Source organism: Tursiops truncatus, chromosome 6, assembly GCF_011762595.2.
Source record: "Tursiops truncatus isolate mTurTru1 chromosome 6, mTurTru1.mat.Y, whole genome shotgun sequence".
Classification (NCBI taxonomy): domain Eukaryota; kingdom Metazoa; phylum Chordata; class Mammalia; order Artiodactyla; family Delphinidae; genus Tursiops; species Tursiops truncatus.
The window spans coordinates 75,077,071-75,096,804 of NC_047039.1; the positions used below are offsets into that span (position 1 = coordinate 75,077,071).

General features: G+C 43.5%; 1 protein-coding gene across 12 annotated transcripts in view; it reads left to right on the forward strand.

Annotated features, from left to right (window-relative positions):
* Positions 1-19,734, forward strand: part of TLE4 (TLE family member 4, transcriptional corepressor) — a 152,873-nt gene that overhangs the window by 112,692 nt on the left and 20,447 nt on the right. For all 12 annotated transcript variants that reach the window (XM_019949028.3, XM_019949029.3, XM_019949033.3 and 9 more), the window contains 6 exons: positions 13,669-13,788; positions 14,800-14,853; positions 15,315-15,467; positions 16,692-16,824; positions 17,198-17,391; positions 17,902-17,978. In XM_019949028.3, the coding sequence (XP_019804587.1) occupies positions 13,669-13,788; positions 14,800-14,853; positions 15,315-15,467; positions 16,692-16,824; positions 17,198-17,391; positions 17,902-17,978 (731 nt within the window). The remainder of the gene's footprint in view (positions 1-13,668; positions 13,789-14,799; positions 14,854-15,314; positions 15,468-16,691; positions 16,825-17,197; positions 17,392-17,901; positions 17,979-19,734) is intronic.

Sequence of the window (19,734 nt, forward strand, 5' to 3'; positions counted from 1 at the left end):
ATCTGTTTCAGAATTTTGCTCTTTTAAATTTAGCATTCATGTAAGGTTTATATTGTACACTTAGTATTGTTTTCATTTTTAATTACCAAGGGTGGAAGTAGGCAACATAATCTTTTCTGCTCTTAAGTGGTTTTAAAAGTCTTAACTCTGACTCTGGCCCCCTCTAACATAGAACTTCTCAGGGATCTCCTGAACAATTTTTAGAACGTGTGTGCCATCTCATTACTCCCCTTCAAGGGCACTTAGAATAAAACACAAACTTCACCATGGCCTGCTGGGCCCGCACAGCCCGGCCCTCCCTCCTCCCAACATGGCCCCTTCACGCGCTCCCTCCCCAGCAGACACCCAGCCCTTCTGTTCCTTTTCGGGGCCTGTACATGTGCTCTTCTCCTTGTCTGCAGCAGTGTTCTCCTGGCTGTTCACATGGTGGGCTCCAGTTCCCATGTCGGCCTGAGGGTCCTCTCTTTGAAGAGGCTGTCCCTGAGCACCCTGTCATTAGTCTTAACATCCAGTTTATCTCCTTTGTAGCATGTTGCCATTTGCACTTATTATATTGTTGATTTATTAATTTCTTAATAATAACTTAATTTACTTTACTTTATGTCCCTTACTTGGAAAGAGTGCTGTCTGAGGATAGGGTCCTCATCCTCACTTTCTGTTGTGATCCAAGTCGCTGCCGTAGGGCCAGCCAAGTACCTGGCACCTAGTTGGTACTCGAGTCAGTAGCTGATGGTATTCTGTTACTAACCAGGGGGTTTGTGCTGTGTTCGCACCACCCCGTTGGTCCTCACACCTCACTCACTGTAGAGTGGTTTGTGACGTTCCAGTGAAGTTGATATGCAAGTCTAGTCTTCACTCTGTTACCCTGACTCAAGGCCATGCTGACACCTTTGGCATGAATTCTACAAATAAGGAAGAAGAGTAGAACATGTGAAGAGGGCACCAGGCTAAGGGGGGCAGGTAGGTGCCCAGACTGGAGAATAGGCTGTCTGAAATGTTTGACTCCGGACAAATAGGGTGGCCTTTCCCCAGAATCTGAGGCTTGAGAAACTAAGTGCCCATGACCCTCTTTCAAAGGAAGGCGAGAGGAGACTTGCCCGGATTGGGCTGCTGATAAAGCTTGGCCTTCGCCCTCTAGGGCAGATTCCAGAAATAAGTGTGAAAGAAAGGGCAGTATATACCTGCCACTTCTCCTAGTTAGCTCATCTAATCTCTGTTACAATCCTGTGGGACAGATACTCTTGTCGCCGTTTTACAGGCATGAAAATTGAGGCCTGGAGGGGTTAAAGTGCTGGAATCACGCATGTGTAGGATATGTGTGTGTTGGAGCTGAGACTTGAAACCAGAGCACTCTCACTCTGCAGCCTGTGATTATTTCATCCCCCCACCCCTTCCCTCCAGACTCCACTGCGCTGCAAAACGGTGCCTTATTCCCCTTGCGTCCCCAGTGTCTAGAACAGCCAACACGGAGTAGCCAATCAGCTCAAGTCATAGGATTGCGACGGAGTCGCAACACCAGGCCCTGCTTGCGAAGTCTTTGTTTAGCCCTCTGACAGAGGAGTAAAGCCTCATTCCACCAGCTGGTGTTGAAAGCACTTCTGCTTCCAGTGGGGTCTGGCTGGCTCTGCCCCACTCTCCCTTCCCACTGGAAGGAGGCTCATGGCTGTGTGTTTGAGCAAAGCTTCTCAGTGGCTCAGAGGTCTGTGCCGTGACCTTTGATTAATCCCCTGCTCCTGGATGCTTTCTTGTACACACTAGATTGTGGCATCTTCTGCATCTAGATTCCTGTGCCCTGGATGCTTACAAACGAAAAGACTAGCAGGATGATAGAGTGCTGGCTGTTAGCAGAGGGCTATCCTGAGATGGACTTTGTGTGCTTGTGTGCGTAACACGTGTGAAGAGAGAGGCTGTCAGAGGGGAGACACTCATACCACAGAAGTCGTACCTACACTTTGAGTTATTTTGATCTTCATTCCTTCATTCAGCAAAAACTTTTCTGTAGTGTCCTTACATTGCAAAGTGCAGGATTCTTTCAAGCCATATCTAGTATTAAATAGCAAAAGCATACTACTGAGCTCTAGCGTTCTTCCTTTTTAATACAATAGTGATTGATGGAATGGTATTCCCCTCATTTCTCAGGGTGATGAGGGAGAGTGTTTTCTTCCGGTATTCAGCATGCTGCTATTACCACACCATTTAGCTCGATGCCAAATTGCAGTTGGCTCCATTCAGTTCTGTTTACCCAAGTAGCACTGCAGTGATTAAATGTCACTGGGTACACCAAGTATACAAAAGTAATTAACCTAAAAGGACATGTTAGAATAAGGGTCAACAACCTCTTTAGCCCGTAGTGCGACGGGGAAGACAGTATTGATGGAGATACTGCTGTTGGGGCAGGGCTGGGTGGTCAGGGAGGAGGAGGTCAAGGGGGAAGCAAGGTGAGCAGGAGCGCAGGGCAGCACTCGTTGTCAGGGGCGGCAAGCAGAGCTCTGAGGCCTTTTCTGTAGTTGCCTTGTAATTTAGGTCTCTGACCTCTGATCGTGTGAGATGGGGGACAGGGTGGGATTAGACTGTGACCTGAACCCCCTTTCAACATCTCAGCCCCAGTTAGTGGAATGCTGTTTTCCTGTTTAGTCTACAGGAGTCTCAGCTTAGCTCATGCTTGTTCTTCCAGTATTTTACATATTTGATCAACCCTTGCATCTATCTTTAGACCTAGTTGTCAAATAAAAGCCACTGCTTGAAATCACTTCTTTGGACAGATTTGAAATTGTGTCTCTGAGTATCTGTGTCTCATTTGTTTTTAGTCCTCAGTATACTGAAGTCACTTTCTTAAACTGACTGATATTAATATGCTTTACATTGCTTTACGTACTAAAAATTTACATAAAACTCGAGATAGTCATCTTTGACTTAAAAGTCAACCAATGGAGCTTCCCTGGTGGCGCAGAGGTTGAGAGTCCGCCTGCCGATGCAGGGGACACGGGTTCGTGCCCCGGTCCGGGAAGATCCCACATGCCGCGGAACGGCTGGGCCCGTGAGCCATGGCCGCTGAGCCTGCACGTCCAGAGCCTGTGCTCCGCAACGGGAGAGGCCACAACAGTGAGAGGCCCGCGTACCAAAAAAAAAAAAAAAAAAATCAACCAATGTAAAGCTCTTTTTTAAAAAAACAAGTATGCTTTCTGTCTGCCCTATATTTGGCTTTTTCTTTCATTACCTGTGTGTGGTGACTTCGTCTCCGGAAAAAAAAAAAAATAGGAGTGCTAAGGATTTTTTTCCTTGACCATAACCTCCTTGGGAGATAAACATTTCAAGGAGATCCCCAGGGATCACTGTTCTCTGAATGAGTGGCCGCAGAAAGAACTGCTGACGCCTGCATTCTTCACTGGTGGGTCTGTGAGGCAGGGTTCATTTGGGTCCTGCCTTTTCAGTGGTCAGACTTGAGTAAGATTTGTTTCTCCCTGGCTGCAGACAGCTGCTGAGTACATGATGAGAGCCGAGGAAGAGGGGAGCCAGTTGAAAAATGTCTCCCTTATGCTGAAGATGTATCTCTTTTAGAATAAGAAAAATTGGCGGCTTTGATACATTTACAACAACAAATATTTCTTGCTTGCCCACCCAGAGGTCAAGCCTGGTGCTGACCTTGGGGGAGGGGGCCTGTGCCCTTGATTCGTTGGGGAGCAAACAGGGAAGAGGCGCACCGCCTTTGACCATATTCTCTGCCTGGCACCATTGTGACTTTTGTTTCCGTTGTATTTTTTACTCTGCTTCCTCTTGCTGTCTTTTTAACATTGTCCTGAAAATTGTCTCGTCACTACATCACTTTCCAAATTACCACTTTTGAGGGCTGCCCCCCTCCCTCCCTACTTTGGATGTGCCTGCACCAGGCCTCCCACCCCCAACTCCAGCTGTTCTTCTGACCATGGTGGTCATCATATGGAGGGCTGAGAACACAAAGAAATACTTAGCCCAAGGGCATATGCCCTTTAGGAGTGTATAATCTCTACTGTCTAGATAGTAAAAATGTTATGGGAACAAGTAAGACATATACATGAGTATTGGTACATGCGCAGATCAAGCTTTGTATTCATTCATTTGTACAGCAGCCCTTAACTGAGACAGCAGACCAAGTCTTCGTAGAATTTCTAGTCAAGTAGAAGAGACTAGCAAATAATCAAAATAGTGGCCGTGGTAGAAATGCTAGGAAGGAAGTAAACAAGGGACTATGGTAGGGATTCCCGGGAGGGATCACCTTGGATAGCGTCACAGACAAGATCTTTCTGCGAAGGTGGCACTTAAGCAGCTGAGGAATAAAAGGTGAAAAGATGCTAGCTGCTCAGAGGCTAGGGAAGGGTGTTCTTGGCAGAAGCCTGCACTGAGGGATGAAAGAATAGGGGGTGTCCAGCACTCTGAGAAAGAGACTTTCACCTGGATTGGAGAAGGTAGACAGTGTCTGTAAAGTGTCAGATGCTTGTGTTAATTCCTGTTGATTCCTATTGTGACTTCAAGAAATTTTAGACCTGTGTCATCTAATATGGTAGCCAGACACCACATGTGGTTATTGAGCACCAGAAATGTAGCCAGTCCCAATTGAGATGTGCTGTAAGTGTAAAATGCAAACCAGATTTTAAAGACTCAGTACTTAAAAAAAATAAAATGTTTCATTAATAATTTTGATATTGATTATACATTGACACGATGCTTTTTGATACATTGGGTTAAATTAATATACAATTAAAATTCACCTTACCTGTTTCCTTTAAACTTTGTAAAAATCTGGCTACTAGAAAAAATTTAAATACATATATGGCTCACATTATACTTCAGTTTGTCAGTTCTGTTCTAGAATACAATTCACTTTGATATATTAATGAATGACAGTAACCAAATTGGCTGAGTGAACACTGAAAACTGCTTTGCCTTTTTGAGGTGGTATGAAGAAGACCTAGAGTGTGCATTTCTGATTAGCGACATTAAAACTGTTAGGAAGCCTACCCTTAAATTGGTCCACTGTTGTTTCCTTCTCTGTTCCTGCTGAATTACCCTCTGATATTGTAGAGTGTACTTGCACACATAATGCATAAGAATATATATGAGGCTCTGTGGAGTTAACACTCTTAGGGAAAAAAAATGTTTAGCCTTTCAGATAGATTAAAACAGTTTACTGGGAAAAAAAGAGCAACACGAAAAGATTTTCTTTTCCAATAAATTTTAATAGCTACTAAAATGAGGGTTCTGGTCCGTTAAGATACAACTTGCCAAGTCTTAAAGCTGAGTCACTTTTTTCTCTGAGCACCTACCCTGCTTCAGCTTCTTTCCAAGCAGCTGTTTAGAAGTATGTTGATATTTTGATTCAAGAACAGATCACAGTACAAGAATGAGTCTAAAGCCAATTCACCCTTCCCAGAAAATGTAGGAAGGAAAATTTTGCCAGCCGCTTCCCCCACATTTGTTTTTAGGGCAGTCAGCCTCAGTGTACCACATCCGATGTGTCAGTAAGACTTAGTAACATTGATTATAAGGCATTAGGAGAATGAATGATTTAGGATATATTTTATAGGTACTATACTGAAAAAAGAAATCTCAGAAGAAGGTGGCCGGTGCATGTGACTATAATTTACATAATGTCTGCATATAAGATTTATACAATCTGTAGAAATGAGGGGAAGGAAATTCTGGGTGGAGGACAAATGCACATAGGAATGTCAGGTCTTGCAAACTTTGAGGACATTCATTGGACTGAAGGGCATGAAGTGACTTTGGGGTGATTAGACAGATTAAAAGATGTAAGTGACTTCTGTGCAACATTTGTGTGCACTTGGTAATTTTTATTACAGTTTCTGGGAGACTGTTCATACTGTGTCATCTCTGATGATCAGGACTGAGGCTGCTTGATTAATTCAGCCTGTGCTTTGGGCTGTCTCCATCAGTGGTCATGGGATGTACTTGCCCCCCTCATCCCCCCAGTTGGTTCCTCATGTGACCCACACTTTGGACCACATGCAGACAGTGGCTGTCAAGAGAGGAGGCTCGGGTGCCTATATAAGAAGCAAACCTGTACCTTTAGTGTCAAAGCATCATGCTCCAGCAGCTTAGCTTGCCAGCTAAAGGAGCTGTATTTAATGAAATTTCTGGGCTGGAGCCAACAGCTTTATTCCAGGAAGAGGAAATAACAGTCAAGAAACCTCAAGAGGACATTAAGATAATGTTCTAATTTAAAATCAATTTTATTGATACCTGATAAATTATTATGGCATTTTTTCCTGACCAAGTAATAGATAGCACTGAAGCCTTGGAAGCAAAACATGAATGACTAAATATTGAAGTGCTGTAGATACTGCACGAAGGAAAAAAATATGTAGGACTTTTGTGTATTCTAAGTATATTTAACTCATGGAGCCCTACTGGAGGGCAAGGGGTGTATTTCATTCATCTTTGTATTTCATACTTAGTGAGTACTTACCCATAAGTGGACTAGGGTTATGTCGTGTTTTCCACATTAGCCAAAGAGGTATAGCTCTTCATGATGCTCCAGACTGTTCTTCACAACACGCACTCTCCTCTAATCCTCACAGCCACCTTCTAAGGAAGTACTCCTGTTGTCCTCAGTACCCACTGGAGAAATGGAAGCTTGGAGAGGTTCATTAACTTGTCCAAGGTCACACAGCAGATGGTACAGACTGGTCTCGAACCCATAGCTCTTTGACTCGGGTACCCATAGCATGACCATTGTAGATACTTCCTCTCTCCTTAATCATTCCTCTGGTTTGATAGAATTTTGATTACTATCTGCAAAAGAAATGTATCTTGAACTGAGTTTTTCTTACCCAGAGAGAAGCAGTAAGACAAAGACGACAACAGACCATTTTAAAGAACATGTTGTTCACAAAATGTTATAGAAGGTGAAACATTTATTAAGAACAGACTCATTACTTTATATGGAGATTATATTAAATATTGTTTTATCAAGGGCAGGTCTTCAGAAAGTCCCAGTCATTTTTGAAGGTGAATTTTGATTTATGTTAATTTGAAAAAAGCAAGTTCTGTGAGGATTATATACAGATTGTGTTTTTAATGACTTCCTTAATCAAGCAGGTTATTTAAAAAAAAAAAAGTCTTACTGTAATGAGCAGTAAACTGACAACCAGTGACTGGCTCAGAGCCCTACCATATTCAGGCTTTTCACCACCAGCATGCTATAAATTTTAAGCTAATTTACATAAATTTGCATGTTTTATGAGTCAGTATGTAAGACGTGTGCATTTTGACCAAATAATTTTCATTTTAAAGTTTTTATACTTAATTTTCCCCAATTGAGGATTATTTTCTCCATCTCTCCTGGTTATTTCCTTATAAATGAGATAATAAATGTTAAAATGCTTTATTATAAAAAGAGCTCTGTGAACAGGAATGTAAACATTTTATGTAATGCTATACAATAAAACATTAATCGGAAATGCTCTGGGATATGGTATGTTTAGTTTCGTATAGAAGTTTATTCACAATATTACCTTTCCTTCAGAACGTGTTGAAAGTGTTTTACAACCGTGAAATGCCCTGAGGACTAATGGCTGTAATTGAGTCTGGGTGACTCAGGCTGCCAGGGCTCCTCCTGAAGGCCCTCTGCTTGGAAGGAGGAGTGGGCTGGGTCCCTGGCTGATCTCCAGCAGTACCTTGTCCTTTCTGTGTTCAAGAAAATCACCAATATCCATTTCTCTTCTACATATCACTCTTTTGCAGAGGAAATGATGATTGAGGACTTTGATTTTGGCATCAATAAAAGAGTCTACAGGGCTCTTGGGCCTGCCTTCGCTGTCTTCCCTGCCCCAACTGCCATAAACAAACTCCCCCTGAATTGTCCCTGACCCAGACTAATTCCTGTACTGAAAGAACTACAGTTAAGAGTAGCAGTATATTCACCTTCTAAAGTGGGCTGGTTTTGAGAGTGAAGAGACCTGGACAACAGGTGTGAAGTGGGGACAATCCGGAACTTGCAGTCGCCCTGGCCACATTTTCGTGGTGCCCTCTGCCCTGTCATTATCCTCTTTATCTGTTTGAAAATGGATTTACCCTTTGGTGCCAGGTAGATGGGGTGTCTGAAGGCCGCAGCTGATGAGCAATGAGTTTTAGAGTTCTTGATCATGGTTGTCCACTCGACCTTTAGAGCGTATTCTTGCCAGTTGGGATCTTGTAAGTGGGCAGGGACATCTGAGCACTGCACCTGTGCCAGTGGAAAGCAGAGTTAGTTTGATGTGCATTTGAAATCAAGTTAGAAAGTCCAGCGTGGAGGTGGTATTTATAGTCTTGCCTGCAGTATTGAACCAAAACCTTACTGTAATTGTTGAAAGGACATGTGTTTTGGTAATAGCAGCCCATTGGAACCATTATTATGGATTATCTGCATATCTATGCTGAGGGGCAGTGCTACCCAAACACCTAGAACAGTCCTTACGTGAGGCTTAAAATAGAAGGTCGACACTAGCTGCTGCGTAAGTAAATAGTGTGCAGCACACAGTCACAGTGCTGAGTTGCTATTGCTGCGGCTCAGTTATTTGCCCAGGGCTGTGCCTTACACTTCATGTGGCTTCTTTCACTTAGTCCTCAGAGCAGCCTGGTTGACGGAGTGGGTGGGGTGTTGTTGACTCCAGACTCCACACTGATTGAGACTGAGCAACATCCTCAAGGCTACAGGGATATTAAGTGGAAGATTTTTAGCCCAGGCAGTCTGGACTCCAGAGAGGTGCTCTTGCCTGCTGGTAAAATCTGTGTTACCTGTTATTATAATTAGCTGATTGTAACAGCACTGCCTCTTTGGGGGCGGGAGAATGCTTTATGGAGCCCTTTCTCATACCTGGTCATCTTTGATCTTGAGGTGGCAGAGGAGTCACAGCAAAGGGGACGGTGGGGTCACCCGTTTAGATTGCTGGAGGGCTTTGGGTATGACATCAGTAAAGGGTTTTACAGGGCTTTAAGCCTGCCTTCTCCATCCTCCCCACCTCCACCACCATAAACAAACTCCACGCCCCCCCCCCCCGCCCCCCGCACCCAGTGTCCCTGACCTGAACCAATTCCTGTACTGAATGAATTACTGTTAGAGTAGCAGTTTTGCAGCTGACTTGATCAGTAGCCTTAGTAAAGTCCAGGTTGGATTTCAAACTAGGATCTAGAGTTTTTCTCATTTTGAGATAACATGATTTATAATGTTAGGAATTAACTGACTTTAAAGCTTATCTTTTATTACCAAAGCAATTAGGATTTCCATATAAGATTCATAAATATATATTATTTCTTTCTTGTTTTCGCTCTGTTTCCCTATCCTCTTTATCTTTTATTAGACATCTACCTTGTTTTTTCAATATCCCAATATGTGTTTATTTTTTAAAAATACAGAACTTTTTGTTTTTTAATTCTACATTATTACTTTATTTGGGAGAGGTTTTTACTAACAATTCACATTTAAGGTATTTTGCCCTTTCCACATCGGCCACCACTTTCTGATTGTGACTCTTCGTTCATAACAAATTTGCTAGTATATTTTACATGATCAAAGTGTAATGAGAAAGATTTATGTTTAATGTTTCTAAGTTTGTAGATTTCTAAGGAGTAATAATGCAGCTCCAGTAAGTCTCTTATGTAATAAGTTAGGGAAATATCTAACCTAGCTAAGCTTTTAAAATAACAATAGAGAAGTAAAAATAAGCTTTTCTTGTAAAAGCGTGACTTTGTCTTTATCAGTATTTAATTCCTACTGTTTACATGTCTAGCAACGATCCAAATGGCCTTCCAGTGGCAGAATGGTGAACTTGTAAGATTCATGATGAGAGTCCGTGCCAAGTCCAATTTGATTCTAGAGCAATTATGTTATTAGAACATTGCTGATTGCCCCAGTGCCTATTGTGCAGCTTAACCTTTAAATGCTAGTGATAATTAACTACTTGATCATTCTACCAGGAAACTCCAACGTGCAGCTCTGTTCTGCAGTAAAATTCACAAATAAAATACTGTCCACGGTGCCTGAAACAGCCGGCTTAAAAAGAAAAAGCTCTTTGTACATGTGTGCCAGTTAATAAGCATTACCATTCAGTATTCAGTTTTAAGGAAGTATTTTGTCATCGTTTAAAAATCAGTTTTCCTGACTTCGTCCCAGCTTACCCTTCCCCCTTGACATATACACACTACCAAATGTAAAATAGATAGCTAGTGGGAAGCAGCTGCATAGCAGCACAGGGAGACCAGCTCGGTGCTTTGTGACCACCTAGAGGGGTGGGGGAGGGAGACGCAAGAGGGAGGGGATATGGGGATGTATGTATATGTATAGCTGACTCACTTTGTTATACAGCAGAAACTAACACAACATTGTAAAGCAATTATGCTCCAATAAAGATGTTTAAAAAAAATCAGTTTTCCTTTTAGACAGAGTGAAAATAACATTAAGTGTGTAGTATCAGTAATCATACACATGTACCCGCAGTTTTTCTTCTTTTTGTAAAATATCACAGTAGTAAGATGAAGGCATGTGGAAGGAGGTGGAGGATTAGGGTGAAGAAGGGGGCAGAGCTGCCAAGTTGCCAGATCCCAGGAATGCCACGCCTCAGGTCCTACCGTGGTTGAACGGTTTCCTGTGGATTTGTTTGGCCAAGAGGCCCTCTGAAAAGGAATGTATCACATGAATCTTGGATTGAGGAGTGCCCGAGGGGTTGTTCAGTCATTTAAGTTTGAAAAAAATTCTTGGCAGTTCTGTGCCACTCACCGTGCTGGGTGGGTGCCCCCGCCCCCAGGAACCCACAGCCTGGAGTGGGAAGCGCCTTGTAAACAAACAGCTATCAGTTGATTGGGAGCGCTCACTCATTGGGTGAACAAAATGTTAAGGGAACAAAGAGTGATTAATTCTGCCTGCCAGTGTCAGAGAGCTTTGAACAGTGACGTTTAGAGCTGGTTCTTAAGAATGGTGAGGGAGGATTTCAAAAGGAAGATACTGAGGGAAAGGGCATTCTTGAAAGCCAGGAAGAAAGGCTGCCAATGCAATGAAAATAGATGGCGCACCAGGGAGCAACAAGCCCAGAGCTCTGAGACGAGGCCCAGGCCCTGGATTGGGGCAGCGAGTGAAGGGCTTTGGAAAACAGCTATACTCAGAAGTTTGGTCTTTTTTTCCTATGGACGATGGGACACCATTTGTCATTTTTAAGGAAGGGTGAGAATCTCTGTTTGGGAAATGAATCCCAGAAATGTGCAGGATAGACTGGAGAGGGGAGAAACTAGATACAGGCTCTGGCATTAAATATGTTAGGTAGTAACTCACAGATGGTGTTTGTGTGCATGATCTCAAAGAGGTAATGGTTGTAAAAACCTGATCACATTGGGTCATGGTAGGAAAGCAAAGCAGAAGCATTGACTCAAGTCTTATGGCTTGGGAATGAGGATTGGAACTCAGCGGACATATATGAAAGTCAAGAAGCCATCAATGCACTTTTTGAGATTGTTTGGCTTCTAGTGCTTTGCTTCAGTCTTCAGCCTTAATGAATAATGGCTGCCATCTTTCCTGCCACCAAACATAAGAGTGTATGTTTGAGTAGGGATAGTTAGAGGGCTTGGTGCCTACATTAAAGGCACTGATACAGGAGGGAAGCGTTTGGGGTTTTCCGGCCTCGCTCAGTGGGAACTCAACTGATCCTTCTCAGTCTTCCTCCTCCTCCAAACTCCCTCCCTGCACCCCTCCCTGCCTTGGAGCTAGTGAAGGAGTTGCCATCACCATGGCTGACCACTAGGGGGTGATCTTTTGGTAGCTATACCGACACGGGTGGAAAAAAGACTGTTAATTATTGCTAACAGACTAACAAGGTAAAGAAAAAAAGTACAAGGAGTAAATTTTTTTTTTTTTTTTCTCGGAACGCGGGCCTCTCACTGTTGTGGCCTCTCCCCTTGCAGAGCACAGGCTCCGGACGCGCAGGCTCAGCGGCCATGGCTCACGGGCCTAGCTGCTTGGCGGCATGTGGGATCTTCCCGGACCAGGGCACAAACCCGCGTCCCCTGCATCGGCAGGCAGACTCTCACCCACTGCGTCACCAGGGAAGCCCCAAGGAGTAAATTTTATATAAGACGAGTAAGGTTCTAAATGAGGAAAAGCTTTACTGAACAGTTGTCTGGATTAATTTGGGTGCCAGGCAGAGATTCTGGTGGTGACGCTTCATTCTTCCTAGAACTTTTCCCCATCTCTCCAAGTTTCCTTGCCTCCGCCCTCCAAGGTCAGCCCTTTCCCACCCCACCTGGGTTACTCTAGTACTCGGGAGTGCTGCCCCGGAGCCCCCCTGAGGGACTTGGCTCTTCAGGCCTTCAGTTCACCCTCAACAGGTCAGCCCTGCACCCTCTCCGTATACCTCCCCTGTAGTTTAGAGCTTCTCCTTGGTCTGTGTGGGACTGAGTCACTAGCCGATCCTTGAAGTTAGTGACAGTTTTCATCAGTGCTCTCTTCTTCATCTATGGTTTTAAGCTGTCCTATCATCTCAGTGTGCCCAGTAACCACCTGACCTCGATGGCAGACTCATTCTCTGTGCTTCAGAGAATTTCTCTGTCACTGCTGTTTGTTTTCTGTGTGTGGTACTCCTCCAGCTGAGAGCTCTTTGGAAGAGCAGAGATGACAGACATGGCCTGAGCCCAAACAGATCACCCCCAACTGTGATTCCAAGAGGGGGGGACCATCTTTCTATTCCCTGGTCCTAATGGGGTTCCTGGATTTCCAGAGGTTAAAGAAAAGAGCAGATCATGGAAACTCTAGGAGTCAGAAAAATAATAAAGTGCATTTTTGTAGGTGTGGTTTTGTTGTTGTCGTGTTGTTGTTGTTTTACCTGCCACTCTGCATCTCCCAGGCCCTTAAGTTGCGGGACTACAGCAAAATTCTGTAAGTATGACCTTTGTGTCACCATATTTGGGTGCTTAAATCCCCAAGGAGTACCCCTCTTTTTTCACTGAAGAATTAGTAATTATCTCTCAAGGTGGACTCTAATTTATTCAGTTTCTCTATAGAGGCTTGAAATACTGGCTTCTCATCAGCTGGCAAGTTAAGGGTGGGCGGGGGGCTGCCTTTTCCTTCCCCTCTTTCTCTTGTATCTGCTTCCTCTCTCGATAAAATATAAACTTCTCCTTTAGACCAAACTCCCTTTGCCTTTTGCGTTTAACCTATTCCCTGCCTCCTCTTTTTATTCCTCTGCTCCCTCTGTCCCATCTCTACTTCTTCTGTCTTATTCTTTCCTTTTTCCCCTTTTCTTTTTTCTCTATACCTTTGTTCTCATCTTCCTTTCACCTCCTCCCCTCTCTCCTGTCTCCTCTTAACAGCTCTGTGAGTGTGTACTAAAGAATGAAAAGGAAATAAAGTCTCAAGTGATTAAAAAAATGACATTGTTGGGCTTTACTGGTGGCGCAGTGGTTGAGAGTCTGCCTGCCGATGCAGGGGACACGGGTTCGTGCCCCGGTCCGGGAAGATCCCACATGCTGCAGAGCGAGCGGCTGGGCCCGTGAGCCATGGCCGCTGAGCCTGCGCGTCCGGAGCCTGTGCTCCGCAACGGGAGAGGCCACAACAGTGAGAGGCCCGCATACCGCAAAAAAAAAAAGAAAAAAAATGACATTGTTGAATGGCTGGTCATCTCTCAATCCCACTTCCCTTTCTAATTCCAGAGCTCTTCGGTATCCCCGTCAGCCAGTTTTCGAGGTGCTGAGAAGCACAGAAACTCCACAGACTACTCCTCTGATAGCAAAAAGCAGAAAACTGAAGAAAAGGAGATCGCAGCTCGTTATGTAGGTTCACTCACCTTTGCTTTGGGGGAGGCAGTTTACCTTGCTTTTTAATCAGCAGCCTTTTTACCCTCTTACTATTACCAACCAAAACTAGAACACAAGATAACGACATCCTAGGAGAGAAAAATAATTATTGCAGTTCTAGCTGTGTCTCAAGTGGCTGGCTGAAGGTCTGTGTTTGCAGGTGAGTGCACATGTGTCTGTGAGCCGCAGAACAGTCCATTATCCTGCAACCGATAGAAGACTTGTGTTCCATATTATTTCTATTAGATGTATTTGCTTCCCTCCATAAATTTCAAGGTGGTCGAATTTTCTGTGGCCAGCTAGAAATGTTAAGGAGAAAGGTAAAATCACAGACAACCTGTTAAAATGTCTAGATGACCTCCTGCGCTGAGGAATGTAGCACGTTTTGTGGAATATAACTTGCAGAAACATCCAGATGTGTCCCTGGCATGAGTTGAAGCTCATTTTCCTTTGGTGGCTGGTTCTTCAGATCACACAGTGAAGGGAGCAAGTGGGATGGGACTCACTGGTGTGGAGGCAGGCTGACTCCACCCCACTTCCTCTGGTAGTGCCCTGCAAGACTGCAGGCCTACGAAAGAAGCTGAGAACTTGAAATTTCATGTGAAACCTCCCAATTTAAAAATTGTGGCTCTTTATCCGGTCTTTGAAAGACACTGACAGAACAAATCCCACCCTTCTGTAGGCTGGATTACGTAGCGTGGGCCTGCCAGTTGGCACCTGATACTAGAGTAATAAGCCATAAACTTCAATTTTTTAAACTACAATGGAATCATCCTGTCTCCTATTACCTACCTCATAACATCGTCATGAAGATTAAAGAACACAGTTCACTGTAGAGTGTTTAGCACTGTTTGGTGCAGTTCGTTTTTATAAAATGTGAGGAGTTAATGACTCTGGACTTACCCAGGGTAAATCTGGCTGCCTTTTTTGTTTGTTTTTCTTTTTTTGGCTGGGGGAGGAGATAATGCTTCTCAATTGTCAATGCAGGACAGCGATGGTGAGAAGAGTGATGACAACTTGGTGGTTGACGTTTCCAATGAGGTATGTTTGTGGCTTATTTGACTTCCTGCTCTTAACCAGTTATAACAATGATTAGTGTCCCAACAACTGGTATCCACAGTGTTTCCTTAATTTCTGAAGGGGCCCACGTTTTATTTACCTGAAAACTTTATATTACTGATCCTTTTTTATTGCTCCTCTACTCTATGGAGTGCAAATGTGTTGTTACCACCATGAATGCACACACCTTGGCAAGTGACCTGCAAATTTGTAGAGTTTTGATTTTTGTTTCTGTTTTAAATAAGTACTATAAATTTTGTAGTATTTTCATTGACCTCTATACTGAATATTTTCTTCAGCAATTTGATGAATCTTATGATCTACTCCAGAACATTTTTTGCTTCTAAGCTGTTGAAGACTTTTGGCTAGAAACGTCCACACCAAGTGCTCTGGCACTGTGTTCGCGCTGTGCTGCATTTGATACCCTTGATGTTCCTTTGTAGGATCCATCCTCACCTCGAGGGAGCCCTGCACATTCCCCAAGAGAGAATGGTCTGGACAAGACACGCCTTCTCAAGAAAGATGCCCCCATCAGTCCAGCATCGATCGCATCCTCCAGCAGTACTCCTTCCTCCAAATCCAAAGAACTTAGCCTTGTAAGCAGTTCCTCACCATCTTTCTTAGCGTTGCCCGTTTCCAGATGGTTCGGTTAAATTATTTTTAAAATTTCGTATTTTCTACATTTTTCCATAGGACTTTTACCACCAAGCATATGTGTATGTTCAGTATTCAAGCTGAATTGACAAAAGTACTTTTGGAACAGAGCAGGTTCACTGACTTTGTTGGTGATGGATGTTTGGTTTGTGAGTCTTTTTGCAAGGATAGGGGAGGGACATGAGGAAATTGAGTGAAACGGGTCTCAGCGAAGATGAAGAAATATATACTGGGGTTACAGAGATGGTTTTGTCACCTGTGGTTTATGGTAAATTTAGTTTTTAGCTTGCATGTGATTTTGTTGCTAGCTTTGTTGGAATTACCAAGCTATATATGATTGCAATAATTTTCCCTTCCTGTCTAATAATCTGTCATTTATAAAAGTCTACCTTGACTCACACCACAAATCAGAAATGCACAAACAAAACTGCTTGCAAGTCAGGGTAATCTCCCCATACCCCCTTCCTCTGTGGCTGTGTAGTTAATTGCATTTTTATGTAGTGTGCCTTCCTTTTTCCTCACCAGTTGTGTCCCTGTAACATAGCATTAAAAAAAAAAAAAAAAAAGACGAATTCCGTTTTCAAATAACCTTTTGAATTCACAGCTGAGGGAAAGAAAATTCCTCAGTTTGTCTGCAGTTTTGGAGAATGCGTCTGGCACAGGGCTGGATAAAGTTTTTTTCTGTTGTTTTCTCTTGGCCTTCCGGCCTTGTAATGGCAGCTCGTCTGTGCTGATCTCTTGTGATGATTCAGGCTTGGATCTTTTTTAATGGGACCTGTTAACCAGGGGAGCCTCTTGTGGCACAAACAATCCATCAGGAACCCAACTCAAACCACTCAGTATTAAAGCAACCAGCAAGTGGCCAGTCACATCGGGACGCCATGATTTGTCAGCGTCTGTCCAACTCAGACCGGTTTCCTGGAAATGGTCTGCTCTGCCCCAAGTTCAGCTTTGATTTATGTCCTCTTGAACGTTGGTTTTGTGGTCTCAGGAAACACTTTCTGTTTCTTTGATAGCTCTTCTTAACTAGTGAAAAGAGAGGCCCATGCTAAAGAATCTTCTCCATTTCTTTGTCCTTTTCTTTTACTCTACCTTTTCAAATGTTTAACATAATGGTTAAAATTGTGCTCTAACTAGCGTGTATATTCCATTGCATCTCTTGTTAGAATGAAAAATCTACCACTCCTGTGTCGAAGTCCAATACCCCTACTCCACGAAGCGATGCACCCACCCCAGGCAGTAATTCCACTCCCGGATTGAGGCCTGTCCCCGGAAAACCGCCAGGAGTCGACCCCTTGGGTTAGTGAGAAAAAAAGCTTCTCTACATATTTATGCTTCCTGTTTTTAAAGAAATCAAAGCAATTTAAAGAGTGTAATACATTAAGAGTACTAACGACCAGCGTTGACTGGCTGTAAGTTCTGTGATCCAAATCAAGCGCCTGGCACTTGCCATGTCTGACACATAGTAAGTGTTCAGTAAAATAAGGGGAAGACATGAACCCTGATGAAGGCTTGAATGACCCCTGAGAATATTAAAATACGCTTATTCGAACTATAGATCCTACTTTTTAACATACGTAAGAACGTGTTGCTCCTGACATTCATTAATACTTCATGATTGTCTCACGTGTGTATCATTGGTTTTTCTCCTTCCTTCCATTTGGGTCTGTAGCCTCGAGCCTAAGGACCCCAATGGCAGTACCTTGTCCATATCCGACCCCCTTTGGGATCGTGCCGCACGCTGGGATGAATGGGGAGCTGACCAGCCCCGGAGCTGCCTACGCGGGGCTGCACAACATCTCCCCGCAGATGAGCGCCGCCGCGGCCGCTGCAGCCGCAGCCGCGGCCTACGGGAGATCGCCAGTGGTATGTTGGTGCGCTTTTACAGCATAAAAGTGTTCCAGAGCGCAGAGGGTTGCCACACGTATTTTTATTTTTTAAGGAAGTTTATGAAATTTGAGGGATTTATAGAGGGACCTGTGTGTATTTATAAATTAAACTGCATGTAATGGTATTGTGAGATTCATTTTCTTTTGTAAGGTGAGGGAATTATTTTGTTTTATGTTCCTTTTTTAAAAGAAATTTTTAAACCTACAGAAGTAGAGTAAATAATATAGTAAATATAGTGAAGCCTTCACTTCCATCATGAGCTTCAGTAATAATACTGTTTTTTTCATGTTTGTTCCACCCCCCAAGTATGTTACCATGAAATCATGAACCATCCTATCATTTCATCAATCAGTACTTGTGTATTTATCTCTGAAATCACATTTTTAAAGCATCTATTCTCCTAGGATTTGGAAAGACACTGAGTAGGATGAAATGAGTTGATGTAACCATGTTTGTTTTTGTTGTCTTGCTTGGGAAACATTTTAGGTTGGATTTGACCCACACCATCACATGCGCGTGCCAGCAATACCTGCAAACCTGACAGGCATTCCCGGGGGAAAACCGTGAGTACCCGCCTCTGTGCTTCGTGCTCACTGTGTGTCTGGGCCCTCGCTGGCCCTTTGGACTCTGAGCACTGCTAGACAGTGTTGGCAAGTTCCTGCGGCTTGTGGGGTGGTTCTGTTTTTGTTTTTTGCAGAGTATTTTCCATTTTCTCTTAGGACAAGGGAAGAGGTAATGAGGTGGGGTTTTGTATTTTCAATTTAAAATCTCAAGCTTCTAATATGGAAATGCAAACTGCTGAGGCATCTCCAGCAGTCAGGTCTTCTCTACATCTGTTACTGATTGCAAGACAATTCTTTTTGTTGCCTTGGAAAGAAGAAGTCGTCTTATGTGCAAACCTAGATGCTCAAAATTTGAGCATGTTAGGAAAAGACATGCCAAACTTCAAAGGCTGAAAGGAAAGAAGTGTGGTCTTTTGTGTTTCTGGAAAAAGTGGCTTGCTCAGTTGGCTTCTTGTCCTGTAAGCTGGGTATTTGGAGCCTCTGTTTTCATGACCCCCTAGAGCTATGAAGGCAAGACAGACGCATCAGTTGTTCCAGACTCTTCTTGTACGTTCTAACCTCTCCCCATATGTCATTCCTCATCATTCATTTTAATCGCGTGCACTTTATTACTACCTGTGCACAGTTCTCTGGGCTCTTTGGCTTCATCTTCACAATTGGTGCTCATAATTTATGCTTGTTCAGTGAATGAATGAACACATGTGCCGATCTCTCCCTTCACTGACCTCCCATTGCTTATTTATTTACTGCTATACACTCAGGCACTTAGTTGTCACCCTGTTGTTTCCTGTGTGTCTTCTTTGTTCCCCATGTTGCTGGCTCCACAGTGTTAAACATGCCTGACCTTGACCCTTCCTTCACTTTCCACCTGATAGATCATGTTCTTGGCCCTTCCTTCTGTAACTTCTCTACACACTCTACCCTAAACTTCCATGTTACATCTAACACAGTGTGGTCTCAGTAAGTATTTGACTGATTAATAAGGGAGGCAAGGCAAATTAGACTTTGAGTTCCTTGAGAGTTGAAGGTATAAATATCAATTACCGTAAAATTCTGCGTACTTGTGTGTGTTCTGCAAATAGTTGTTGACTGACAAGTCTTGTTGACCAAGAATCCTGGTGTACTTGAAGGTAAAAGTTAGGTCTGTTTCAAGCAGTGACTAAATAATAAGGCCATAGGATTAATCAAATAAACTGAATACCTACAAGTACCATATGAACCTGTGGGGATGGAGAGGTTCCTTGAGGGAAGTGATATCATCCCGTTTTCAGGTACTGTAGAGTTACCACTTAGTTAACCGGCAGTTGCACCCAGAACTATAGTGTAACCACTACCAAATGAGGTGGTGCTTCTCATCTCTGCTGCTGCCCAGAGGCCCCGAGGGGTGAAAGTGTGTTAGGTATATCTAAAGAAGCAGTAACAGTCTCAGTGTGGGGATTTGGGCCAGTTGAACCACTGTAAAATCCCAGCTGGTCTGATTCAAGAGGCACTCCTGAGCCTTGAGCTGGGCTCCCTTCCTTGCCCCCGTCTTGACACATAGCATTATAAAATTGTTGAGATCCTTTTGGGAGGAACATTGGTGGGTTTCAGGATGGCTGAGAATTTTTTTTTTTGAATTTTTGAATTTTTTTATACAGCAGGTTCTTATTAGTCATCCATTTTATACACATCAGTGTATACATGTCAATCCCAATCTCCCAATTCATCCCACCACCACCACCACCCACCACCACTTTCCCCACTTGGTGTCCATACA